This window comes from Pecten maximus, chromosome 14 (genome assembly GCF_902652985.1).
Source record: "Pecten maximus chromosome 14, xPecMax1.1, whole genome shotgun sequence".
NCBI classification, from domain to species: domain Eukaryota; kingdom Metazoa; phylum Mollusca; class Bivalvia; order Pectinida; family Pectinidae; genus Pecten; species Pecten maximus.
The window spans coordinates 17,006,600-17,034,383 of NC_047028.1; the positions used below are offsets into that span (position 1 = coordinate 17,006,600).

General features: G+C 35.7%; 2 protein-coding genes across 2 annotated transcripts; both read right to left on the reverse strand.

Moving 5' to 3' along the window:
- Window positions 1-1,130: 1,130 nt before the first annotated feature.
- Window positions 1,131-17,894, reverse strand: LOC117343019 (cytoplasmic protein NCK2-like). Its single transcript, XM_033905343.1, has 3 exons — window positions 17,546-17,894; window positions 3,744-4,795; window positions 1,131-2,701 (listed from the first exon to the last, which is right to left on the reverse strand). The coding sequence occupies exons 2-3, from the start codon at window positions 4,764-4,766 to the stop codon at window positions 2,495-2,497; spliced, it is 1,230 nt and encodes a 409-aa protein (XP_033761234.1). The 5' UTR covers window positions 4,767-4,795; window positions 17,546-17,894; the 3' UTR covers window positions 1,131-2,494.
- Window positions 17,895-22,695: 4,801 nt separating this feature from the next.
- On the reverse strand, window positions 22,696-26,201 carry LOC117342866. Its single transcript, XM_033905153.1, has 8 exons — window positions 26,069-26,201; window positions 25,510-25,818; window positions 25,309-25,375; window positions 24,793-24,965; window positions 24,291-24,357; window positions 23,911-24,083; window positions 23,656-23,698; window positions 22,696-23,317 (listed from the first exon to the last, which is right to left on the reverse strand). Exons 1-8 carry the CDS (start codon window positions 26,115-26,117, stop codon window positions 23,149-23,151), a joined length of 1,050 nt encoding a protein of 349 aa, XP_033761044.1. The 5' UTR covers window positions 26,118-26,201; the 3' UTR covers window positions 22,696-23,148.
- Window positions 26,202-27,784: the final 1,583 nt, after the last annotated feature.

The following is a 27,784-nucleotide window of genomic DNA, read 5'->3' on the forward strand; positions in this document are numbered from 1 at the left end:
GAATTGTTTACGGACGGAGGGACGGACGGACGGACGGAGGGACGGACGGAGGGACGGACGGACGACGGACCACGGACGCAGGGCGATTTGAACAGCCCACCATCTGATGATGGTGGGCTAAAAATGGTATACATATTAAATTGTCTCAGAGATGATGAACTTCAAAGTTTTAAGATCTAAAATGTCTTTGTACAAAATGACACTTGAATCAATATAAATTCCAATAAACAGAGATGCTTTATCCTGATTTTAGAAATGCATGTATAAATGTACTATAATTTAATTACAAACCATGATAAAGTTCAAGGTTTTTTCACAAACATATTAAATCTAAATGATGTATATTTTGGAAGTTGTTACAAAAATTCATAGTTCATTGCTAAATGCAGACAGTACACAACCGTACATCTAATTAAATATCTGGTACAAATATTCTTCCTTGATCATTATGGAGGGGGAAAGTTATTAACCCTATGATAACTTGACTTTGTAATAAAAATATCAAAATGGCCAACGTGAAAAAATCAAAAATGTCATACCAGAAAAATTGTATAAATGATATCAAATTATTCTTCAGAAAGCCAACTGAACATCTCAAATTTACACCAAAAAAAAGAGAGAAATATACGAGCTTACAAATAAAATCTTATTATCTGACAATTAGATTTGCAGAAATTCAAATGAAAAAATTTGATTTCAATGAACCTACTAGTATACTATAATAGGATGTGATTTTCCAGTTTCCAGCTGATTATCTAGGTCATACCTAGTTAGCATGGAAACCAGTAATTAACCCAAACTTTTGATGTGCCCAGCACCACCTCGATTGCAAAATATAAAGCCAATGGTATGATTCCAAGTTACAGGCTACGAAGTAAATAGTGTCAAAGAGTTATCTCCCTTACACCAAAATTCCAGGCTAACATGTCATCAGTGTAGAAGAGTTACCTCCCTTACACCAATAAGCAAGTTTGTAAATAAAAAATGTCTTCCATGAAAGACAATATTTATTGGCGAGGAGATGATAAAGGATGACTAAAAGCCAAGAAACTCCATATTTGATGACATAAGGTTATTGCTCCAGCCTCTCCCAAACCTATTAACTGGTGTGTGATACGGTAAATCACTGATTTTTTTAAAAATAAATACTTACTTTTCTGATTGTTCTACCAATGACTAATTTGTTAAGATAATGCGCAAATAAAAATATCCATTTATTGTAATATGGTGGCAGGATTTTGAGCTGTGATCTACCAAACATGTACAGGTTTTGATAAATAACGACTTATGTAACATTCATCATTTTGTCCTAATATATATATTCATATATGAAGAAGTCATTTGTTTCCATTCTCAAATCCATGTTATTTCGTGTACATGTAAATATGTATTGCTAAATTGAAAATGTCAATGCATTTGTTTTAAATTTGAAGACAACTGAAGAGACCAATTGAACTACACATTTTCTTGTACATCTACCGGTACAGAACACCCATGGATATGAGAATGGAAAGTTTATTTCTGTACATATAATATATAAATACCTACAAATACACAGAGCTAGGGACACAAGAATATATCTTTGTTTAACATTGTTCAGGGTACATGTATATTTACTCATGCTGAAGTGTTGATGACTAAGATGTAAATTAATTACCATTAATTAAAATTTACTGTCAATACTTCCATCCATAGATATGGAATCACAGGCCTTATAATTATAAGGTATGCACAAATGTAAAATTCAAACAGTCACAACATTCTTCATGAGAAAGATTTAAAAGATGCTTAAATATGTTGCTCAAAGAGAAATTATTAAATCATGAAACTTAATTTGTATCTACGTACACAGATCAAATTAAACAGAATTTACTACAATATTCATGAAGAGAGTTTGTAGCTACTCATAAACTTTAAATTTTGTGTCATTATTATTATTCATTGCTTATGAAATGGAGCACTTAAACTTAAAAATATCAACATAATACAAAAAGTATCTGATCCAGAAAGATTTAGAAATAAATTTGCAAAATGATCCAGAAAGTGTTCAATGATTCATTTGTCCACCATAAAGCATATGCCTTGTCATAAGTCCAGCTGTATCAATTGCCTAATCAGTAAAATTATCAACACATGCAATTTTATTGTGCTGTAATAAGCCCTATCTATGGCGCCTCTGAGGTTATGTGCTGGGCCCATCCTTATTGCAGGATAAAATAACATTTTTTCTTAATTATTATGGAACTCTTCAAAAAAGGAGGTACATAATATTGTTCATGTAAAGTAGCTCAATAAGCAGGTGTGATGCTCTAACACATGGAGAATGGTAAGACTGACTGATATATCTACATCAAGTGCACATGATCAATGTTAGGATGAAAGGTTTGACACAATTAATACAACAGCCGCATCCCTACAAAGTATCTTTAAAACTCTGAGGGATGACAGAAAACACACAATTTAATATAATAGCCCCACCCCCCTTTAGGGTACGTTAGAATTCTGAGGGATACACAAATGCTTTGACAAGGTAGAGTTTTTCATTTTCCTGCTTGAATATTGGATGTCTTTTATAATGCTCTATCAACTCGTCCAGGGAGCTGAATTTCTGTTGGCCGATCTGGTACATATTATCATTCACTTGAACACGAAAGTGTTTATTTCTCTCACTTGCTTTTAACACCACAGTAAAGTTCCCAGCCTGTAAATAGAGAAAGTTATATAAATATTAATTTTCAATTTGGTAAGACTTAGCACCCACCTTCAGTATATTTCATGGGTACAAACTTTCATGGTTAGCCCAAGGCCATGTAACAATAATATAACAATATTACATACAACAAAACATAGTATTTAGTTTAATTTATATATATACACACCGAACATTTCATGTTATAGAGTATTGCAAATGAGAGGAATTAGCTTCTTGTAGATGTGATACACCTACTTACATCAAAAATAGTGCAGATCACCAATTAAAGACTACATTATCATTCACAATCAGGGTCTAATCTGTGAAGTATGCAAGAATTTTTTTTTTCATTTTTTTTTCTTCCAAGAAAGACATGACCTTTCCAATGAAAAATGATTCCATAAGCTAATAGGGCAATTCTAAATTTCTGTAAATCATTTATAATTATATATCACATGGGATTTATTATCACATTAACACCGGAGGTGAGTCAATTACAATCACGTATCCAAATCCTTTGGGATTATTTGTACGAAAAAAATACCTCTGGATGGCAGTCAATTGCAAGCTAACGGTTAACGTTATTGATATAGGAGTCTTGCATAGCCAATGAATCTAAAATTTCATCATTAACGAATTTAGTCATTTTTAGGTCAGTGTTTGCGAAATCATTTATTTACGATTTACCGGATTACATCTGAAGAGTGAAGTTCGCGAAATAAAGTATATATATTCTCAAAATCTAAGTGATTTACAGTATATGAAGGGTTGGATATAAATTTGTACATTTTATCAGAATGAGGATTAAGTGACAATAGACTGCTTAAGTTGTACATAGTACATAATGGCATCCTCCGGTCCACTATGCCAATTCAACATAATTTTAAAAAGGACCCAAGTGCATTCAAACTTTTCCATTCAAACAAATTACAATGAAACAAAAGGGCCTAATTATATTTAGAATGATCCCTTTCTTGACACCTGCAGATTCATCATAAAAAACAACACTTACAATTCTACACTCCAACACATCATATATAAATATACTTACAGCAGATTCACTCTCACGGATAAGAAAATCTCCTTCATCTGCAAACTTTTTCAACACATCTTCACATTCCTGCCGAGTGATTTTACCATAGAACCAGTCTTTCTCGGCCATGGGACCAGACACACGGAATTGTTTTCTATTGCCGACCACACTGAGATTTGAGGCGTTGGATAGACTACTTGTGGATTGGGACTGCGGCGTACACGAGCTTGTGTTCGTAGCGGTTTCTCCCTCACTGTCCTCAACAGTTTGTACATAATTACGTGGCACAAGACCAGCCTCACCACGCCCATTTCTTGCCTTCCACCATTCCGGATCAATGGAAGGCTTTTCTATGATCACTAACCTTTCGCCCTTTTCAAAACTGAGTTCCTCCGAGTTAGTACTATTGAAGGGACATATCGTGGTGACTGTTTCCTGTGCATCCGGCTCTGGTAGTGGAGGTTGGGGGCATTCCAGAGCGGCAGCCGTAGTGTACATGGACCCATCATTTTCAGTCTGTTCTAAATCAACATAATTAGAAGGAAACCAACCTGTAGTTATATTATCTGCTTTCCTACCCTTCCACCAGCCATCAGAAGATTTCTCTAAAACCATCACCCTCTCACCTTTTGTGAGTGACAGTTCGTCTGGTTGCTGTGCGGCGTATGTGAACTTTGATATGGCAGGGGAAGGGTCACATATTTGTACGTCACTACTAGTGCTGTTCTGGTCACTTCCTGTATCACCGTTTCGACTTACCATGGGACTTGTAACTGTTACTTTGCCTTCCCCTTTATTTTTTCTACCAAGCGTATTGCGCAAACTTGTGAGAAACTTGGATGTCTTAGAACGCTTGACGAAATTTGATGGTACAAAGCCAGATTTATTGCGACTGTTTTGGACTTTCCACCATCCACGAGTGTCGTCCAGTAGAACAAGTTTCTCATTCTTTTTTATGTCGAGTTCTTGAGCATTCTCCGCCTTGTAGTCATACTTAGCGATGACAATTTGCTCCTCAGCCATGTCGGACGAAGTGGGCATTAGTTACTGGTTGGTGAGGACAGCCACATCTAAAACAGAAGACGGACACCATTTAGTTTTGGTTCTACAATTTGTACAAATGAATTGCACAAAATGCAGGATTTTTGTAGCTTAAAATCCCTACATTGGAAAGTCGACCAACGAATTAAAACCACTGCCACGTCGGTACTGTTGAAGCAACGAAGAAAAATTGGCTTCATAATAACATTTGAAGAGATGCTGGACAATTCCACAAAATCAATTACCCCAAGGCTGCACAGAGTAGGAATCAGACATCCGAGTCGTGCTGGTCAATCCTTAACTCAATCAACACAAATATCCATCGCATTGAAATGTCAAAAACACGGCACATCACATGCAATGAAATTTGGAGTACATATTTGGAGAATTCTCTATATATCTACACGTGTACTTTTTTTCCTTCAACATAAATCAATGTTACTTTTGCAGTATTCTAATCTTTTGACAAACCTTTCCTTTTTTGGACAGCAACTCACAAATTTCAAAACTAATTTTACTCAAATTTATAAATAGCAAAACTTCTTTATAATTCATAAGTTTAAAAATCCAATTAGCTTAACAGAACATTATGTAACCTTTTTTGGAATAAATTTTTTATGTAATTAACCCCACACTTTATACTTGCTAAAATAAACTACATTTCACCGAAACTCATAGACATTTACTATAAATTGGCACTGACAAATTAATTCTTTATTCATGTTTACAAACACTTTTTATTATCCTTCACAAACATTAAATGTCTGCAGCCCTTCTATTAAAACACTTGAAAAACCAGAAGAATTTGCTATAAAGCATGCCAGAAAGTTTTTATTACAGTAGTATAATGCATGATAAACCTCAAGTGTCCCCCAACAGGACCAGGCACCAGTTTATGTCACGGTATTCTAGGCCGTCACTCTTCAATCTGAAGAGTCATTAGGAATGCTGGGATTACCACATCCTTCTTTAGATTTAATACTAAAATTCCTTCCGTTAAAATTAAACTTAGAAACATCCATATTTATAGGATCATAGACATACATTTACATTAAATCACAAAGTTGTTGAGAAAAGTCAAAATACAGCTTAAGGCCAAATCCATCACGTATATTATTAACGAATGTACAAATCTGTCACCTTCAACATTTTTGATATATATATATATGTTCACAACCAAAATCACAATACTTAGAATCACTACTTCAAGGTACAAACATCAAAAGAAATCTATACCCCATATGTAATATACATATTTATTACATTTTTACCAGTGAAATATCTTAAATTTTTCATTCTATATCAAATATCCAAATATTAGCCACATTGATTGGTGAAATATATGATATTTAGTATTACTGAAGACACTGTTAAATATCCTCTATACATATATATGAACCAAAAAATAACATTTCTAAATAAGTTCATTTTATTTTTAACGACTTAAGGATATTCCTAATTTGAACCACAGTTGATCCTTACAGGGAAGTATCACTGTCAGCTGTGAAACATGACACCTTGGTTGTGACAGACATTTTATAACAAACAACCTTATTGAGGCACTATATTGTATGTAAGACCCTGAAATCCAAACAAATTCAGCACAAGCTTACTTTATAAAACAAGGAAATAGATTCTACTTCATTTCTTTTTAACTTTAGTTTCACTTCATTGAAGGAAAATGACACACAAACAATTCTTAATCGCATTACATTTGTTATGAACTGGAAGCTAAGGATCATGGATGCTGGGAGAATCTTAAATCATTAATCAGAAACAGGAAGTATCTGTTTGTTGTAAGAAACACCAAGATTCTACATTTGCGAATTATCGATAATAACCACATACAAAATAACAACTGAGTATAAATTATAGCCTTGGTTCAAGTTGAATGCAGTTAATAAATAAAATACATTACATTGTACCATATCGCTGAACACAATTTACCATTTATGAGTTACCTATTATAGTTATTGCTACAAATTGAAACTAGATAGGAAATCATTATAAGCATTACTGTAATTAGCTAATAAGCACTATAATATAACTTGACAATGGTATGTAAGTGGTACCAGAAAATAGCAATGTATCAAGCTCAACATTCATACTCGTATTGACCAGTCTTTACACTTAACTGATGAGTGACAAAGCGGAGTTATAATGATTATATATGATGTTGACAAATATTGACCAAACTTTGCACCAAAAATGACAACTCGCTTAATTCGAACACTCGGATAACTCAAAGTTTTCTCATGGTCCCGTCGAGTTCGAGCTAACGAAGTTCCACTGTAAATAATTTCTACTAGCTATAGGTACTGGTGAATAATGATGCTACAATGCAAGCTTAACATTCACTAGTTACCAGTTAATAGCGATGCTGTAATTAGCTCAACATTCACTAGGTACTGCGCTGGTAAACATCAATGCTTCAAGCTCAACTTTTACTAGGTACCAGTATAAATAGCAATGCTTCAAGCTCAACATTCACAATGTTCCAGTATATATTGATGCTGCAAACTCAACATTCATTATGTACCAGTAAATAGTGATGATGCAAGCTCAACATTCACTATGTACAGTAAATAGCAATGCTGCAAGCTCAATATGCATTCACTATATATGTACCAGTAATTATATAATAGTGAAGCTGAAAGCTCAACATTCACCAGTTACCAGTAAAAAGTGATGATGCAAGCTCAACATTCACAAGTTACCAGTAAACAGCTATATAGTGCTGCAAGATCATGATCATCATTCACTGGGTACATGTACTTTGTAAACAGTATTGCAGCTGATTATCTAATTATTGTTATCTAGTTGCAGAAGCCACTTGAGAAGCAATAGTTGATTTTACATACAACATATATATACACCAGGAACTTTGGGTCTATATATAGTAAACAGCCAGGTCATAAAATTGACTTAATTCTGACCGATACCAATATGGGAGTCTGTTTTTTTACAGCATTACTGTGTATGCTTTATATCAGCAAAGTTCTCTGTCACTGATGAGCTCTAGCAGCTAAACATTCTGTAGTATATATACAGCCCCCTAGTGCTAACCACTATCTAGTCTTCAGCATGTAGCTGTAAGACTTTTGAAGTAGACACACATATATATATATAATCCTGAAAAACCCATTTTGTTTCCTCCTGCAATCAGTAAATCAATCTACCAACCAACACTTGTTTGTGCCACATCGTTTTTACATCATATGAAGCTAATACACTGAATACCAAGATTACCACAAGGGGCGGAAATGGATTTAAATAGAATGCTCTCCCCACAACCGGCCCCTATGAAGCCACTTGCCCCATTGATAAAAGTTGGAACCATGTCTTGTAACACGATCCCTCTGTGGCTTGGCAGTGCTAAGATAGGGACCAAAACACCACAGGGTATAAGTATGTCAAAGAATTCAGTGCGCATCAAAACTAAATTCCACATCTACTAGACCAACAGCTATCTCCTTAGCTGCTCAGATAAAAATGTGTATATACTTTCTTTTGATATCTGTAACGCTAAAAAACCACCATTGCAAAACGGAGGGAATCCTGTTATGTTATTTTTTGCTGGTAAAAATCATATGAAGAGTATCAGCTATCAAATTTGTTAAAGAAATGTATGGCTCATTCACAGTAGAAGTAAGGGGCAGTACAGTAGAAAAGTCAGTATGTTTGAATTTGTGAATACCAAAACATAGTCGCACTTTAATTTGTACCTCTATGTAATTTGACACATCTCGATTGCTCTCCATATCTATCAAATTATCAACATCTATTCAATTTCCTGGTTCTCAACTGGAATTATCACCTCATAATTTTGCACATGACCAAAATAGAAAAACATTCCTTGAAATATAGCTAGTAGTATTATGATAGCCATTAGCCACTCTATATATTTTTGTAATAGCTTAAATTTGATGAAATTTTCTGCATCAATATAAGTAAAATGTATATCACATGCTAATTTTCGAAAATTTCCAATGATCAATTTCAATATAAAGAATTTTATAGTATACAAAATTAAATAACAGTAACAGTGTATCTAACACAGTTTATTGGGGCAATATATATCGAATTTGAAATCCATGCAAATTGTATGCTCAATACATGGAATATATATATAGCTAGCTGTAACTTAGTATTTTTTTTCCGAAAAGTTGCATTTTGGATTGATTTCAAAATCCATGTCAGTTGAGCTGTACATGTGCAGTAACTTTTACAACTGGTCAGAAGCAGTGTTACATGTAGTATATAATTAATGAGGAATTCCGGCCAATCAAAATAACACGTCTGCTCCCTTTAGTGAACATAGAACCACTGTTTCAGTAAATGAAAATAAATCACAATCATGCTAGCAATAAGCAATATAAAACAAGGCTGGCACATCTCAAGCGATATGAATCCCTCACTATTCAACATCGTCATCCAATACACCACAAAAGATGGTAAGAATTTTCTGATCGACAGTGTCACTAAAGGAAACACTACTAGCTAGATATCATAACAAGAGATCAAAAAATGTAATAGTTTGAATTAACAGAACTATTTTACAAGTTAGTAGAAAAACAATTAAAAAATCTATTCATAGTAAGAGTGACCTCAATTTCGATACCAGGAGATTCAGAAATGCAAATTCATACAACAGATCATACAAAAAAAAAGTAGTTGTAAGTGTATAAGTTTTATGACAATCATATACACACAATTCATTGTAGTCAATGAAGTTGGGAGAGTTAGGACGTTGAATATCTATTTATAGGAGCATGCAGACAAGCAGTAACCTCAATTTTGACCCCAAGTGGCCATGGATGAAACATGAACTTATACAAGAGATGGAACCCCTGCAGTACTTAAGGAAATTAAGCTGCAGAATTTAACTTTAATATTGAAAGCTGATAGCTTTATGAACAACTTTGAAACCAACTTTATTTATATAGACAATGACCTTTTCACCTTTGGCCTTCAGAACTGAAACCCAATTATTCTGTTCTAAGCAATAGCAATCATTTTGCACACGAGAGTGTACTATAACACTATATCACCCGATGCAAAGTTCAGTTATGACATTGAATCTTAGATACAAGGATCACAACCCAATGATGGCAAACTGATCCATTATGTTATCTTTACAGACAACACAAGCAAGTAAACTTGGTCCAAAACGTCATCTCAAAATTAAGTGCAACTAATATAATACACAACAACTTGAGGCTGGCTGCAGCTTGGACTGGAAAAATATACTTTCGAAAATGGTAAGATATTAATGTTTAAATCTTTTTCTCTTGTGTTTCAAACATGTACGGTAATTGCAAACATTTCAGCTAGGTGAAATAGCTTTTTGTTTGGCTCAAAAACACGACAAAACATAAATCAATCATTTCTTCTTTTGATATTCAATTTTGTCCACAGGTGTAGGGGACACTTTAGCTAGTCCTAATAGGAAAGAGACAGAAATAGCAAGCACATCAAATAAGTATGTTGGTGTAACATTAAATTTAGTCTGTTAATGTAATTCTACATCAGAATAAGATATCTATAGAGATCTCCATCAATAAATGTACTAATTTTAGAAATCAGCGAGCAAGTTTTTGTGGTGAACTTTACAGAAAATAATGAACCAATTCATTTTCTTCCAATTTTTCAAAGGACAAAGTTTTCAGTGTAAAGTGAAAGATATTATCTGGACATTATAATTCAAGCTGAGAAGATAAGACATGAAAACTTAAATACTGAATTTCTGCCAGGATATAATATCATGATCACTGCCTGTCAAATGAACTTAACAATTATGAACACCAACATTTTTAATATAAATTATTAAAGCAAAATTGTCATCCAGTCACTTCTCTCTGATTTTTTCCTGCCTATGTTTAGCAATATTACAAAACTTGGGTTTGAACAAGTGATTAAATGATAGACTTAATATGTGTATTTGCCTCTAGCAGTTTGAAGATAAAATCAATATTTGATGTCTGAAAAACACCCATGAAAGCTCTACATTGTCAATTCTATAGAAGTAATAAAATGTCTAATGATAAACTAATTTCCTTTCCTCAACTTTTTCTGATCTGTAACAGATTTCAAAAAATTCCCCTCGAGGCACCAGCATTTTGCATTTTTTCAATTCCACTTCCTATGGAGAAGATGTTGTCAGCCCCTATATGATTTTATGGTCCCCGAATCACCTGTTTTTATCTCCGCTCCCCAGATAAGACAAACACACATTACATCACATTTCAGTAATGTTTTCACTGCTCATCGAGATCTATATATGCTTCATTCTGTATGAGTTGTGATCAACCCATCAAACTATCATCAGGTTTGTGTGTACAGATCTACTACTGCTAGTTATATGAGGTCATGAATTGGTATCCAATGTCTGGTTTCTGTCTTTGAAAATAAACAAATGAACTTTATAATGTTTCCAGCAGCTCTATATAAATGCCAAGTTACCCATACTCAGGAAATGTAAATCAAGAAAAAACATATCAATAATAATCTATGGACATATTTCTGATAAACTATATTTATCAAAAGACCCCAAAACCTGTTGAGCTCCAGTTTGCAGTATAGGCTACACACAGCTGTACATGTTGTACCATAGTTATATATAGGTAAAGCTGTGCTATATATTCCTGATCACTAATGCAACATACATTTGCACAAGAGTATGGACAACTGTGATCCTTGTTTACTTAGAATGAGATATCAGTATATTATCTACCTGATAGATCAAAATAACAGTTTATATATTGAAAAGCGAAATATATGTCCCTTACTTAATACACTGCATACAATCCCTTCATAACTGCCAACTCTGTCAAAATTACAGAAAGGGGAACAGGCATGGTAAACAAATTAAAATTCAAGAAAGAAAGAAATGAACCACCATTTGAAAAATTAATATCTACCTTAAAACTATGACACTACTCTATAATTTCTGAATGACTAAAATCAAGAAACAGGCCCTGAAAATTTGATATATATCTAGGAACTCTCAGCTTTAAATTACCAGAACAGGTGATATGGTTGAAAATTTAAAACTACATTTTTGTATCTTAATTTTGGTGAATCTGCAGAGTTTGCTCTTTTAAATCTTACCTGGTGATCTTGACCTCAGATAAAATGTTATACATAATTAGTATACATGTATATGATAACACATATGCATACATGTACATACGTGTATACAAAGGGACCAGTTCTGTTCCATCCAACTGAAACATCCTGGATGTCAACATGACTTTGACGGAACAACACGTCAATTTGTCACATTTACACTGATACATCAAAATTTGATCTGTAACAAAATATAATCAGAAATCATAATGGTTTCCATGCATTGTTCTTTTTGCCAGACAGATAAAATGACAACTCGTATCACAGGGTGATATTATCTGAACCAAAATTACATCAATCAAGACCTTGCCTTTTGGAGTCTGATAAAAAGTTATACATTTTGATATTGATCTAGAAAAGATTTTTCGTCAATATCAACAAGTTTATCAATAGTTTTATCAACGTTTACTATCTATGAGGTCAAAGCCAACATTTTTACAGTGTAGTGTACGTGTGTAGTGTCTGTGATTAGCAATTCATTGAGGTTGACCATTATATATACGTACCACATTGTACCCAGAACCCTTATTCTTGGACTGTGGTCAATATACTATAGAACAGATTTGTGTGGGAGTAATGTACAGTACTGTGTAGAGATGTGTATAACTATTCTATAATCTGTGTATACATGCGATACCAAAGTGGTTGTGGTAATGGAAAGGTAATGGTCTGCATCAACCTTACATACCACATTTAAACCAATAAACACACTAGCTGGCCTTATCAGAGTAGAACAGTTCAACTTACAATCAAAGAAATATTTTCCCTGTGAGAATTATGCTTGACACTGAAAGTTGCTAGATTATGTTTTGGTTGGTAATTATATATAATAACACAATAAGGAGATTTAAGGACAGAGAGATCATGACCTATCAAGAGCTGTCATGGTTTTGGGCAAGAAACTTTATCCCTATGGTGTCATCTGGATAACAAGCAATATGTCTTCAGTATATGTTGTTTAGTGAGATAGCAATTGCAACCAGCAACAGAGAGACCCGACACAAAATGACAATAGCTGTTCATGATCATGACTCATGAGCCAAGCAAACAAACATCTTAAGCAGAATACATCTGAGCAGCTTATCTATATGTAAAAATTCAGTTCAGAAAGTAAAATTCTACATAAAATTAACCAAATACCTTAAATACTCGGGATTTCAAAGTCCTTTCATGACTCCACTAACTTTGAGGTAATGAGATTCAACTGCATTGAAATTTATATCAATATGACATCACTTATTTAGTTTATTTGTGTTGTCTATTAAAGATATCCAACTAGCATTTGGCCAACTATCCTAGTGTTAGTAATCGTATTTGGTACATGGAGGAATCAGGGGGTGATTATTTGGAGAAAGCATGCATACCGCTGTACTGGAATCTAACAGATGGCTGCTGTCCATCACAGGTTATACACAGCTTGTATTGTAGTTTTTTTATGTCTTCTATTTACATGTATTAATCATTACAATCAATAATTAAAACTTACCCAGGTACTTAAGAGTACATGGGGAAAATAACTTCAGTCAATTCATACTGAAAGGAATTTTTTTTGTTATTATTTTCTCTCATAAACCACTTGTGGTTTATTGTTTCTGCACCATCCAAAATTTGGGGGAAATACACTATTGTTTATATACATGAAAGATCAACAGAGCAAATGAAGTTGATCATAACTAACATTTTCAAGTCATAGCCCATACAACTGTTCTATTCAAATTCCATACGCTACAACTTGAAAATGTCAATGATAATTAACTTTATTTGCTGTGTTGATCTTTTTTTTATGTTCCTGTATTTAACTGATACATTATATATGTCTGCATCAAAATGAACCATATATAAATACATAATATTCTGCTTTGGATTGTGTGAAAAAAAGAGTCAAAGCATTTCACCAATGCTCCTTTTTTTGTCTTCCATATGTACAATATCATCATAATTGTCAACTTATCAGATATAGTAACAATCAGTCTCTAGTTATCCCAAATTAAACACCTGCCCACAAATAAGACCCTTTCTTCATTTTTGCAGATTCGTCAATTTTAAAATGAGCTAAAATTGGTTGACAAGTAATTAGGCCATCCTCAAACTTTAATACTACATGTACACCTGTAGATGGGACTTATTCTTTACACTATAACAGGACTTATATGAGGATAAATGTTTACACTAGGGGATGGGACTTATTTGAGGATAAATGTTTGTCAATGTTTACACTAGTGGATGGGACTTATTTGAGGATAAATGTTGTCAATGTTTACACTAGGGTATGGGACTTATTTAAGGATAAATGTTGTCAATGTTTACACTAGGGTATGGGACTTATTTGAGGATAAATGTTGTCAATGTTTACACTAGTGGATGGGACTTATTTGAGGATAAATGTTTACACTAGGGAATGGGACTTATTTGAGGATAAATGTTGTCAATGTTTACACTAGGGTATGGGACTTATTTGAGGATAAATGTTGTCAATATCTACAATAGTGGATGGGACTTATTTGAGGATAAATGTTGTCAATGTTTACACTAGTGGATGGGACTTATTTGAGGATAAATGTTGTCAATGTTTACACTAGTGGATGGGACTTATTTGAGGATAAATGTTTACACTAGGGGATGGGACTTATTTAAGGATAAATGTTGTCAATGTTTACACTAGGGTATGGGACTTATTTGAGGATAAATGTTGTCAATGTTTACACTAGTGGATGGGACTTATTTGGGGATAAATGTTGTCAATGTTTACACTAGTGGATGGGACTTATTTGAGGATAAATGTTGTCAATGTTTACACTAGTGGATGGGACTTATTTAAGGACAAATGTTGTCAATGTTTACACTAGTGGATGGGACTTATTTGGGGATAAATGTTGTCAATGTTTACACTAGAGGATGGGACTTAAATATTTGAGGATAAATGTTGTCAATGTTTAAACTAGGGGATGGGACTTAATGATTAAGGTTAAATTTTATTAATGTTTACACTAGGTATGGGACTTATTTGAGGATAAATGTTGTCAATGTTTACACTAGGGTATGGGACTTATTTGAGGATAAATGTGGTAAACGTTTACACCAGGGGATTGGAGTTATTTGAGGATAAAGATTGTTCATGTATAAGGTACTCTTAACTTTCGTATAATGCTTGATAGTTGTACCATTGATAATTTCTTCAATAACATTTCATTCCAGAGGCAAGTTCATCATGTCTCTGTTGTACAGCCTAACTATTTATTGAACAATTCTGAAATTGCCTATTATCATTTCATTTCCTTTTCCACCTTCATGTATTACATAATTTCCCAACAGAATATATGTGAATAGGTACATATGCAAAGTGGGTCAGACACACAGACAATGAACATCATTCTTTGTCTAAATTTACAACTGGTAGGAAGCTAGTATGTCTGGTAAACAATGAATTTGGTTCGCCTTAGAAAAGAATCCCCATGCCAACATAAAATACAAAATGTATATTCTGAACAAATGCATGTCGTGTTCTTTATAGATAAAGACTTGAAGGTACAGCAAACTCGCCAACAATTTGTCTTCCAGAAGAGAGACTTTATACAGACTTTATAATGTAACTTTTATATACATGTGTGTTAATAACAAAACAATAGATATGTACATGCACAATTTAATGCCACTGGTACCTGTATCAGTATATCAAGAAGCACTCAATTAAGATAATCAATATGGAAGAAAATCTTAAGTTAATCCAGAAAAAAATCTGCATATCAGTATATATGTATCTTGGGAGGGATCCCATACCTATTATTGTCTAATTATATATAATTAAAGATACCAGACACAACACCATACACAATCCAATATAACCTTGTGTGATGGGGACAAAGTTTGCTAGGCTAAAAAGGATCCTCAAAACTGAAAATAGACCTTCCTTGTTCCTGTTTCTTACATTTTTTTTTATATTTTTGAATCCTTCCTCTTTTCTTTCTTTTTTATATTTTTGAATTGATATCCAAAATCATTTTGGGATCATACCTCACCTATTGCTAATTAATATATATAACTGCCCACCACATTTATCAGACCTCGCTCTACTTGCCAAAAGTGTAAAATTTGGAATCCGGGAAACACAAGTTGCCAGATTCAATTTATTTTCCTTTTTTAGTGGATGTAAAATACCAGATATTTGGAATTTTGACAACTTCAACGGGAAAGATAAACAATATACAAAAAACTGGGGAATAGGGAATAAATCCTTAGTTATATACTGCATTTTTCCTCAAAGAAGGGTTTTTTTGATATAATTGTATAATGTAGTCATTGTAATAATAATATCATATGCTTAGTTTATATACTCCATTTTTGGATATCAGATGGTAATATAGTCCTCAAAAAAAATGAAACCAGAAAGTTTTATTAATGATATTCCTGTATGTGATAAATAAATGTACTGGGACTGATCAACTTCTTCGATTCATTCCATCTCACTATGAATGACAGTGATCAACAATCTTGAAAGGCCGTTCTATTGATAATAAACCATTTTCAATGACTAAGTTTTAATGAACTCTAAACTTTTAATAAAATCAACTGCTTTATTAAAGCGACTATTACCTTAAGATTCCGCCCTCAGGAAACGGAGAATTTGGTCTATAAATAATTAAATATACAGATAATAAATTAAAGCAATACACAAGTCTATACCATCAACTTCGCTGTTTTTTGTACATATTTTTGGGGTTAAAACATTGTTCACTTCGACTGTTGGTTGTGAACATGAAAGGCGTATCAGTCATATAGTTCATCACAAAACGAGGTCATTTACTTTCGTTGACTAGTTGAACAGTTTTCCAAATGGGTTACAATCGGTAATATATGAATTAGATCATGCAAGACCGCTGCATATTTTATATAACCAACAAGGTTGCAGCAACTTTTGATTTTAGTAATAAATAGAAAGAGTTAGTTTTGTAACAAACTTTTTTAAAACATCACAATTTATATCCTTTTCTCCAGGCAATTTTAACATTATAGTAGCTTAAATAAGTATTAACTGGTTGATTTATCCTCCAATCAAGAGTTTGTGGTGGGTATTTTAGGAATGGAGTCCCTCTGTATAGTTTGAATGGGGTCTATTTTGTATGCTTCAAAAGGCTATGTCTGTAGCTTGGAGGCAAACTCTGTTTAACAATAATGATTGTTCCCAATAATTGATCTGGCGTCACTCTGTATATGTACATCATTTAGGTAAAACAAAAAACTATAAATTATTGAACTGGGAAATGAGCGTTACAGCAATGCAGATTAAATGCTAGAACATCGTTCAATGAATGGATGTTTGTAAAATACATAACGAATGAGTATTACAGAAACTACTTTGTTGTATATTCTGCAATACACAATGTTACCTCAGGTTTGTGTATTGCGCCGGCAATGTGACAGCTACGTGTTTGACGCTGATGTTTCATGTTTACAAACGTCAACATGCAATGACGAACTATAAGTAGTAGCGATAACATATAAACACACATACAAGTATGCCAATATACACCCTGTGACCTTTATCGGCCATCGAAAGGTGTTGTTATATTACTGATCGAAACCAGGAGGGGAAACTCCCAAAAATCTAAACATGTCTGCACAATACAAGCGGCCAAAATTTACTTGTTTCTTACCTGAAATTAATACATTTTACACACGTGTGTAGCGCGAGTTCCAGACACGTGGTTATCACAACTTGAATTTGTTTCTTATTTTCATGATGCCAAAATTTCCTAGTGTTTTCTTATCTCAGGTTCGGATGCTGACTCACTCGAACTCAAAGTGATGTCAGGTTCGCTCCCCATAAACAGTCTTCATGATGGATTACACTACTCCAACCACGTAAAACAAAAGTCCTAAATCTTCATATGACAATTTTGCATGTGTCTGAAGTCCAACCGATGTCGAAATCCTTGTAATGAATGGTTAAAACAACTTTACAATCACCAAAGCTGGCTTTTGTGATTCTAACCCGCCATATTGTCAAAGAAAGTAGTTCAGGAGATGGAGTGTAATATATTCATACGCGTAAAGAAATTGCCAAATACTGCAAAGTTTTTCAATATATCGATTTTAAGGATATATTTTTGATATCACGTTGGAATAATTTGACTACAAAATACTTGATATTGGAGAAAAATGCAATATTAGATACCGCACTCTTTTGTCTTCCGCGACGGTGTAACACACGGAAGTTAAAAAAGGTTTTCTAGACCAAAGGGGAGTAATCTATCTTTGTACTGTATGCTGTCAATCACTTGATCTGATAGGGCTTAGTGGTCTGGACTCACGGCCTTTCAGTGAACATGAATGGTTATATCTCTTAAATGTTTGACCAGTGTGTCATACGGTATACTGACCGTAATACACAAAAGGACAACAATGTTCTATATCTTCAGTCCAATACACAATGCACCTAGCCACCTTTGATTTGCCAAACTCAAGGTATAGGTACGCGTAGAGCCACTGACGCAGCCATTCGCCGTGGGGAATTAAGAATTTACACCACTTTACTTCACGTGTGACTGATATATTGCCGAATTCATGTCACAGTCTGTGGCAAAATGGACACTTCAAGGTTGATAACACCAAATTAGGCCCGATTGAAAATATTACTATATATATATATAATATTGTGTATTAATTACCCGCAGGTACCCGAGTAAATTAAACCACATGAGCAAAATGAATTATGACCGGTCATGTGTTCTATTTTTAACATTCTTTACCTGACAGATATAACACTTTCATGTGTAATATAATAACACGCAGACGGATACAACGTCTAATAAGGGAAATGTAACGACTACACCGAGACTCGAACCCGGGACCTCTGCTCTAACCATTTGAGCAACATGGCCACCAGCGCCAAGCCCAGTCCAGTTCCGCTACATATATAAGGTATTTTGCAATTTCGAATTATAAGTTTGCATGCTATAACTTGTTTTTTAAGAAGCAGTAATAATAAAAATAACCTGCTAAGTTCACAAAGTTTCCAAGATTTTGATATTCAAAAAATAGGTAGGCCTATGCCTCTTCTTCCTAATTTTTCCCTGGTAAGTACAACACCTTCGTATATTCTTAAGACCCTCTGCGTCCTTCTACGCGGAAAAATGTATATCACATTTTAAAATAATGTATGTATTCAATACAATCTTTTCAATTACTTATAAGTAAAGGGCGTTAGTAATGTTCAGTGTAACTTAATTGTGCCTTTGCGCTATCACAATAGATGTTTTTAACTGAACTTTCATCCGGGTTAAAGAGTGAATGATTGTAAAATAAATTAATACTTTAGAGGACACTCCATAATCCATAAACCGAAAGGTTCTGATTAAAAACATTTTCATGATAGCAAGCAGGGAAGGTACGTTTATAATGTAGATACAGGAAAGATACGTTTATATGTGGTGTTCCTCCGGTACCATCCTAAGGTCCGAGGGTACAGGGACGGTTTATAATGTATATCATTGATGGTGTTCGTCCGGTACCATCCTAAGGTCCGAGGGTACAGGGAAGGTTTATAATGTATATCATTGATGGTGTTCGTCCGGTACCATCCTAAGGTCCGAGGGTACAGGGTATATCATTGATGGTGTTCGTCCGGTATCATCCTAAGGTCCGAGGGTACAGGGAAGGTTTATAATGTATATCATTGATGGTGTACGTCCGGTACCATCCTAAGGTCCGAGGGTACAGGGTATATCATTGATGGTGTTCGTCCGGTACCATCCTAAGGTCCGAGGGTACAGGGAAGGTTTATAATGTATATCATTGATGGTGTTCGTCCGGTATCATCCTAAGGTCCGAGGGTACAGGGTATATCATTGATGGTGTTCGTCCGGTACCATCCTAAGGTCCGAGGATACAGGGAAGGTTTATAATGTGTATCATTGATGGTGTTCGTCCGGTATCATCCTAAGGTCCGAGGGTACAGGGTATATCATTGATGGTGTTCGTCCGGTATCATCCTAAGGTCCGAGGGTACAGGGAAGGTTTATAATGTATATCATTGATGGTGTTCGTCCGGTACCATCCTAAGGTCCGAGGGTACAGGAAAGGTTTATAATGTATATCATTGATGGTGTTCGTCCGGTATCATCCTAAGGTCCGAGGGTACAGGGAAGGTTTATAATGTGTATCATTGATGGTGTACGTCCGGTACCATCCTAAGGTCCGAGGGTACAGGGAAGGTTTATAATGTATATCATTGATGGTGTTCGTCCGGTACCATCCTAAGGTCCGAGGGTACAGGGTATATCATTGATGGTGTTCGTCCGGTACCATCCTAAGGTCCGAGGGTACAGGGAAGGTTTATAATGTATATCATTGATGGTGTTCGTCCGGTATCATCCTAAGGTCCGAGGGTACAGGGTATATCATTGATGGTGTTCGTCCGGTACCATCCTAAGGTCCGAGGATACAGGGAAGGTTTATAATGTATATCATTGATGGTGTTCCTCCGGTACCATCCTAAGGTCCTAGGGTACAGGGTATATCATTGATGGTGTTCGTCCGGTACCATCCTAAGGTCCGAGGGTACAGGGAAGGTTTATAATGTATATCATTGATGGTGTTCGTCCGGTATCATCCTAAGGTCCGAGGGTACAGGGAAGGTTTATATCATTGATGGTGTTCGTCCGGTACCATCCTAAGGTCCGAGGGTACAGGGAAGGTTTATAATGTATATCATTGATGGTGTTCCTCCGGTACCATCCTAAGGTCCGAGGGTACAGGGATGTTCGTCCGGTAATAACCCGAAGGTCCGGACATGCAGGGATGTTCGTCCGGTAACAACCCGAAGGTCCGGACATGCAGGGATGTTCGTCCGGTAACAACCCGAAGGTCCGGAGATGCAGGGAAGATGATTTAGTTGGCATTCCTCTGGTATCCATTAAAAAAAACTCGTGTATTTACAGTGAGACAGACGGATAAATTACGGAGCCACTATGATTAATGCAACTCGTTTTAATCGTTGCATTAATCAAACAAATTGTGAGCCAGGGAGAATGAACCGACGCATTACCAGATTACTAGATACTGATTAGTATACAAAGGCAGGAAGGTCAATGACGTTTTAACCAACACTTGCGCAGACACAAGGTCGAATGTAGATCTGAACTTGTACATGCACGGAGATGAATGTCAAAGGATTCTGGATATAAACTGCTGCAGGCACAGAAGTGGAGGTCAAAGGATTCTAGATCTCCGCTTGTTTGTTTGTTTGTTTTAAGGGGTTAAACGTCATCGCACAGTCAGGATCATATGAGGACGGGTGTCGAGGAGACACCAACAGCCAGTGTCGTATGCATGATGACGGGTGTCGAGGCGACACCAACATCCAGGGTCATATGAGGACGGTTGTTGAGGAGACACCAACAGCCAGGGTCATATAAACAGCCAGGGTCATATGAGGACGGGTGTCGAGGAGACACCGACAGCCAGGATCATATGAGGGTTGTCGAGGAGACACCGACAGCCAGGGTCATATGAGGACAGGTGTCGAGGAGACACCGACAGCCAGGGTCATATGAGGACGGGTGTCGAGGAGACACCGACAGCCAGGGTCATATGAGGACGGGTGTCGAGGAGACACCAACAGCCAGGGTCATATGAGGACGAGTGTCGAGGAGACACCCATCGAAGAAAACAAAACACAGAAATACAGTGCAGTGAGGAAAGAAAGGAAAGATTTAAGATCCCAAGTGCTGTAATGGGACAGAAGATATATATATAAACATGTAGTGGGGATGCAGCGGGCCTTATTAGAAGACAAAAGTCGAAACCATCCCGGCCCTGCAGTAGGTCCCCACAATTAGTCGCCTCTTACGACACACAGTGAGATACAGTAAGCAAATCAATTTCCCGCTCCCATAAGATTGATCTCAACTTGTACAGGCACCGATGTAAAAGTCAATAGCTTCTAGATATAAATTCATACAGACACAGAGGTGATGATAAAGGATTATAGATCTCAACCTGTACAGACATAAAGGTGAAAGAAAAGACATGGTTGTGATGGTCAGAAGTTTCTAGAGCTTAGTCTTTGTGAGCGCGGAGGTCAGTATTCAAGGTCTAAACTTGTACATGCACGGAGGTGAAGGTCAGTATTCAAGGTCTAAACTTGTACATGCACGGAGGTGAAGGTCAGTATTCAAGGTCTAAACTTGTACAGGCACGGAGGTGAAGGTCAGTATTCAAGGTCTAAACTTGTACAGGCACGGAGGTGAAGGTCAGTATTCAAGGTCTAAACTTGTACAGGCACGGAGGTGAAGGTCAGTATTCAAGGTCTAAACTTGTACAGGCACGGATGTGAAGGTCAGTATTCAAGGTCTAAACTTGTACATGCACAGAGATGAAGGTCAGAGGCTTCAAGGTCTAAACTTGCACAAGCACGGGGGTGAAGGTCAAAGGCTCATAGATATCAACCTGTACTGGCACAGAGGTGAAGGTCGGAGGCTTCAAGATCTCAACTTGTACAGACATGGAAACGGAGATTAAAGACTTATAGACTTAAACTTGTAGACACAGAGATGAATGTCAAACTGCTAAACTAGACTTGTACAATCACATTGATGAAGGTCGGAGACTTCTAGAAAAATACAGAGCTATGTATTGGATCTAGGTTTGTCGAAATAGGTCACGACATGATAGCAACTTTCTGTTTGGGTGTAGGAGAGCTTTTTGATTCTATTGTAGAAATATTTGAACAGGAAAGAAGAACAACGAAACGTTTCTGATAAAGTTTCTTGCATTTATTCACAATCACATGTTTAGAATTATGTATTAATAAATATGTCAAACAAAACGGAAACTATTCACATTCATCATTCAACTACCTTTTCAACCTCTTGCATCAAATGTACCATAGCCTCGTCAATACATTTATATACGGTTTTATCACTTTTACAATTCAATATCACTCTCACAGGTGACACTTTAAATAAGGATTTCTTAAATTGCCCAGCACTATTGAAATCATGATTGAAGGTCTGACCCGATGTATATGCATGCACAACAGAACAAAATAAGTGTTATACTTATTTTAAACCGGTTTATGAGAAGAAAAATATTAATAATGATAATTATAACTACAGTTTATGAAGAATTATGTAAATGTTTAAGTAAAACTGTTGGACAGTCATTAGCTGTATAATTTTAATCGTTGTCTTCAGGATCATGATGCGGTGTCCTTTTAACAGAAAGAAACAGCTCCTGGAAAAGTCTGTCGCTAGCTCTATCCACACATAGGGGCGACAACTCGTCCGTGTTTGATGAGAGGGGGCAGACACGCCTTGTTAACAGGGAAGGGATTGGGCAGCATCTGTTCCCGGGGACCCGGGGGAGGGTATCTGATAGGGCGGCTGTTCTCCATCGCTGGAACAATGCTGTTGGCGTAGTCATCTCTATAATAAAGAGTACGTATATTTTAGAGAAACAGTTACGCATAAACAGTACTTTAACATCACTGAGATCATTTAGAATTGTTAGATATTGTCATATTATTTAAGAGGGAGATATGAGACATATATAGAAAGGTGTGTACCAATGACTGAGAGAACAGTTTAAAATACGTCATCAACGACAAACATTTTATACAGCTAATTAGAGGTTACTTTTCCAGATATCAAGCACCACGAATTTATGGATTGTTTATATTTTTGATATTTTGAAGGAAAGTATGTTTAATTAGGACAATCTGAAACCAATACAATTCCCCCCATTGTATTCACGAGATAAATACCTGTCACTGTACATCTGTGTAAGTATACAGCTGGACTCTGTATCTGAAATAAAGATTCCCACACAATATAAATAAAAGTCTCCAGTGAGGACCACTTAATCACATACACTAACGCCTACAGATTTCAACGATGTACTTCAATCTTTCTAAAATACATATATTGGTAAGTTAATGAGTATCATTTTTAATACGTATTCCAATAAGAGATGTTTCTGGCCACCGTACGTAAAGTCTACATGGATAACAATAACTTACTGTCACTGTAGATAGACACGCGCACGGCCTTGACCAGACGTAGGCCCACACGGGTAGTTTTTGTCACAGCATTTTTCCTGGGGTCTAACACATGGACAAGTTTATTCTTGTTGACAGGGAAAGGACTTGGAGCTAGCTTGTCTCTAGGCCCAGGAGCTGGGTACCTTATAGGACTGAAAATGGAACAAAACTTTAATGTTTTCCGTGAATGATTCATCATTCTGTTTCAAAAAGTTAAGGAAACTTGAGGATCATCTTACGAATGCGTTGAAATTGTAATTAAAATACCAATACTTTTAAAACACAAAAAAATACTGAAAGATAAATTGTGACTGCAATTCAGTAAATAAACCCTCGTTTTCTCTAAAAGGTTTACATACTTTGGATTGTTCATTGCTTCAGGAAGGGGTGTTCTAGCTTGCCGATCAGGGGCAGTGGCAATCAAACCTTAAAACGAAACAAAAACAGTCCAACAAAATAAAACTAAATAAATATATAAACTAAAACAAACAAAATGAATAACTAATATCACTACACAGTCTGCATGGTGTTTCCCTCCTAAAAGACTATAACTGTCGATGACCTGGAAAACAATTCAACAACACAGTTTATCCCTGGTTCCAATATCCACGAAGGTATTAGGATATTTGTTTTCATCATTAGAAATAAATTAAATAAAAAACAAAAATTGTTCAAAAAGTAATATATATATATATAAAAAAAATAGATATAAACCTAAAAATAAGTAAATAAATAAATAAAAGTAAAATCAATGCAATAAAATGAAATGCAAAACATCTTTTAGAAAAAGATCCAATATAGAAACGTGAATTTTATATTGCTTTATTTTTCTTAATTCAGAAGATGACCACCATGACTTACTTGGGTTGAAAACAGGCGTGTGTATAGCTTTGACGGGACGTGGCCCCGGGCGGGCAGTTTTTGGTACAGCATTCTTTTTCGGGTCCACCACAGGGGCAAGTTTGTTCTTGTTGACGGGAAAAGGACTTGGAGCTAACTGGTCTCTGGGCCCAGGGGTTGGGTACCTTATAGGGCTGAAATTAGAGAAAATTATATATACATTTATTCTATTTAGGCAAGAACTTATATAAATATGTGTTTAGCACGAAGAAATCATAAATAACAGCAAACAATTCCAGAATGTTTACTTGCTATCATGAATAAATATTAAGAACAATATGTAGTTCTTAGCAAAAACAAAAACAAACAAAAACAAACAAAAAACAAACAAAAAAACTGTAAATATAAGACATACATATTTTTATTTGACAGTTTTTACTTCAATAACGAAAACCTGTTACATGTACCAGGGATGTACTTATATTCTATGTATGTCCCTGCCTGTACGTGACTACTAAAATTAACAAAAACACTTACTTGGTATTCTTCAACACGTCTTTAAGTGATGCGTTTGTCGTCTGGTCAACGAAAGTGGTTTTCATATCTGGAAAAAATTTGGACCACATATGTATAGATATTAGAAGTATCTAAAAGCAGGATTGCACGATAGGCTATTGGTCTGAAATACACGAGTCGATTGATAAAAATTAAGTAGCCGAAGCAAAGACCAGTCCTTACCTTTGCATGTGTTCTTTTTGAAAGATGTGTCTCTTGTTTTGGGAGTTTGACAATACCAAGGATTATTTGTATCACTAGGTCCAGTCCTCGCCAAGTCATTGGATTCACTCCTAGTGTCATGTTTAAGTCCTAATTCCTGTGCCTCAAATTCTTGTAAGGATGCAGGTTTTGCCTCGTATGTTTTTGACTTCTGCGCACGGATCCCGCGACGCCTGTGCATCCTGTTTGCTTCTGGTTTTGGCTCCTTTGGTGGAGTTGGGACAATGTCAAATGTGCTGATATCAGCAAAGTCGATCTTAGCTTTGGCACCTTAACAACGGATAAATGAAACACACATGACTGTGTTGTATGTATTAAAACACTCGTTTCTTGCATGAAATAAAACACTCACTTCTTGCATGTATTAAAAACGTTTCATTTGTTGTATGCATTAAAACACTCGTATTTGCCAGATATTGAGCTGATATGCGATCAAATTAACACCTAAACTATCTATTCATAAAAGACAACGGACATCCATCAGAGTTAAGATCAATTGGTGTGTCGGTCATAAACTTACTTTCCATTCTGTGTGTGCGTAACACCTTCTTAATGTTTGAAACTTCCATTTTTCGATTAAATCTTCCAGAGGAATTATCCTTGCAGCCGCTACAAATGTCGTCGTTTCGTAGCTACCGCCGCTAAAACTCACGTGAGCGAACAATTGACGATGCACGCTTCTGATTGGTTGAATACCACGTGAATACATGACCGGTCTTGATTGGCCAATGTGATGTCGATTCTAAAACGACTACCGGAATCACGCCCGGATAACAAATACTAAACGATATTTTACTAAAAACAAACTCGAAAACTACCAGGCCATCCCTGTTGATGTTGAACTGATTACAAACGGGATATATCTTAATGATAAATTATTTCGATTATTCAGATTTCAGCTTTTAGGTTTCAGATTTTATAAGTAAGACTAAATAACACCAGACTACTCAATCACATTTTAACAAACATAGGCCTACTTAGTATAAATCAAGTCTTAAGCATCTCTCATGAATGAGTGTATGTTGGACAAGTTATTAAAAAGTTGGCTTCATTTTCTCACACCATGACAAAATGTTATGTCTATTTTCCCTTGGGATTTTTGGTTTCTTATACCGCCTCCGCTCAGTACGTAGACAACGACAACTGGAATACAAATGTAATGGAATATCTCCTTTCTCATAAACTTTCCTACACAATGAAAACTTACTAACTATTAATCCAGTTTTATTTATTTTTTATTTTTAGGTTCATGATACTTTGTTGATCACAATAAGCAATGAACTTCGAATTTAAATTCTTTTCATCTAAAGTTTCACCTTAAATAAGCAAATTTTGATCAATTTAAGATCTTTTTCAAAGGTGAAAACCAACACTTGAAATTATGATAAAACAGTTTTTAATCAGTAATAAAAGCACCATATCAATTTGTATTTCATCAATATTTGTTAGCCTCAGGTAGTAGCTGTACATTACTTTTCTATATGAACAGGATAATTGGTTTTCGACCACATTCCAGTTTCACTGCCGTATTTGAAGAACTATCTTTTTAACCCTAAGTATCCATTTTAACATCCTTTGATGCAGTTTCTTCACTGGTAAATTTTCAAAATTAGATCAATTAACATTATCGTCGGCTAACTATACCTAGCTACCGTCGGTACAAATAGATCTTATCAATGTATCAAACAGTATACGGCTTGTTTTCAGAGGGGCATCATGAAAAGATGTGTTTGGTTTGGTTTGGTTTATTTTGTTTAGCGTCCTATTAACATCTAAGGTCATTTAAGGACGGCCTCTCGTGCGTGCGACATGCATGCGTGTGGTGAGTGCGTATGTGTGTTGTGGGAGGCTGCGGTATGTTCGTGTTAAGTCTCCTTGTGATAGGCCGGAACTTTTGCCGATTTATAGTGCTACCTCACTGAAGCATACTGCCGAAGACATCCAGCAGCACACCCCACCCGGTCACATTATATACTGACAACGGGCGAACCAGTCGTCCCACTCCAAATATGCTGAGCGCTAAGCAGGAGTAGAAACTACCATTTTTAAAGACTCTGGTATGTCTCGGCCAGCGGACAGAACCCAAAGCCTTCCTCAAAGGGGCGAACGCTCAACTAAAGGCCAAAAGTGAGGCATTGTCAAGAGAGACATTAGGAAGAAGAAAGTTGTTCAGAAAGAAGGGAAAAGATAAGATCCCAACTTTAGTCGCCTTTTACGATCATGCAATGGGGGCAGC

Excerpts from the sequence above, each read along its gene's own strand:
- LOC117343019 (XM_033905343.1), bottom strand. The coding sequence starts at position 4,766 with ATGCCCACTTCGTCCGACATGGCTGAGGAGCAAATTGTCATCGCTAAG. Across the intron at positions 2,702-3,743 it reads TCCGTGAGAGTGAATCTGCT|GCTGGGAACTTTACTGTGGT; the intron begins GTAAGTATATTT and ends CTCTATTTACAG.
- LOC117342866 (XM_033905153.1), bottom strand. The coding sequence starts at position 26,117 with ATGGAAGTTTCAAACATTAAGAAGGTGTTACGCACACACAGAATGGAA. Across the intron at positions 25,819-26,068 it reads ACGCACACACAGAATGGAAA|GTGCCAAAGCTAAGATCGAC; the intron begins GTAAGTTTATGA and ends TCCGTTGTTAAG. Across the intron at positions 24,084-24,290 it reads GAAGCAATGAACAATCCAAA|TCCTATAAGGTACCCAGCTC; the intron begins GTATGTAAACCT and ends TTCCATTTTCAG.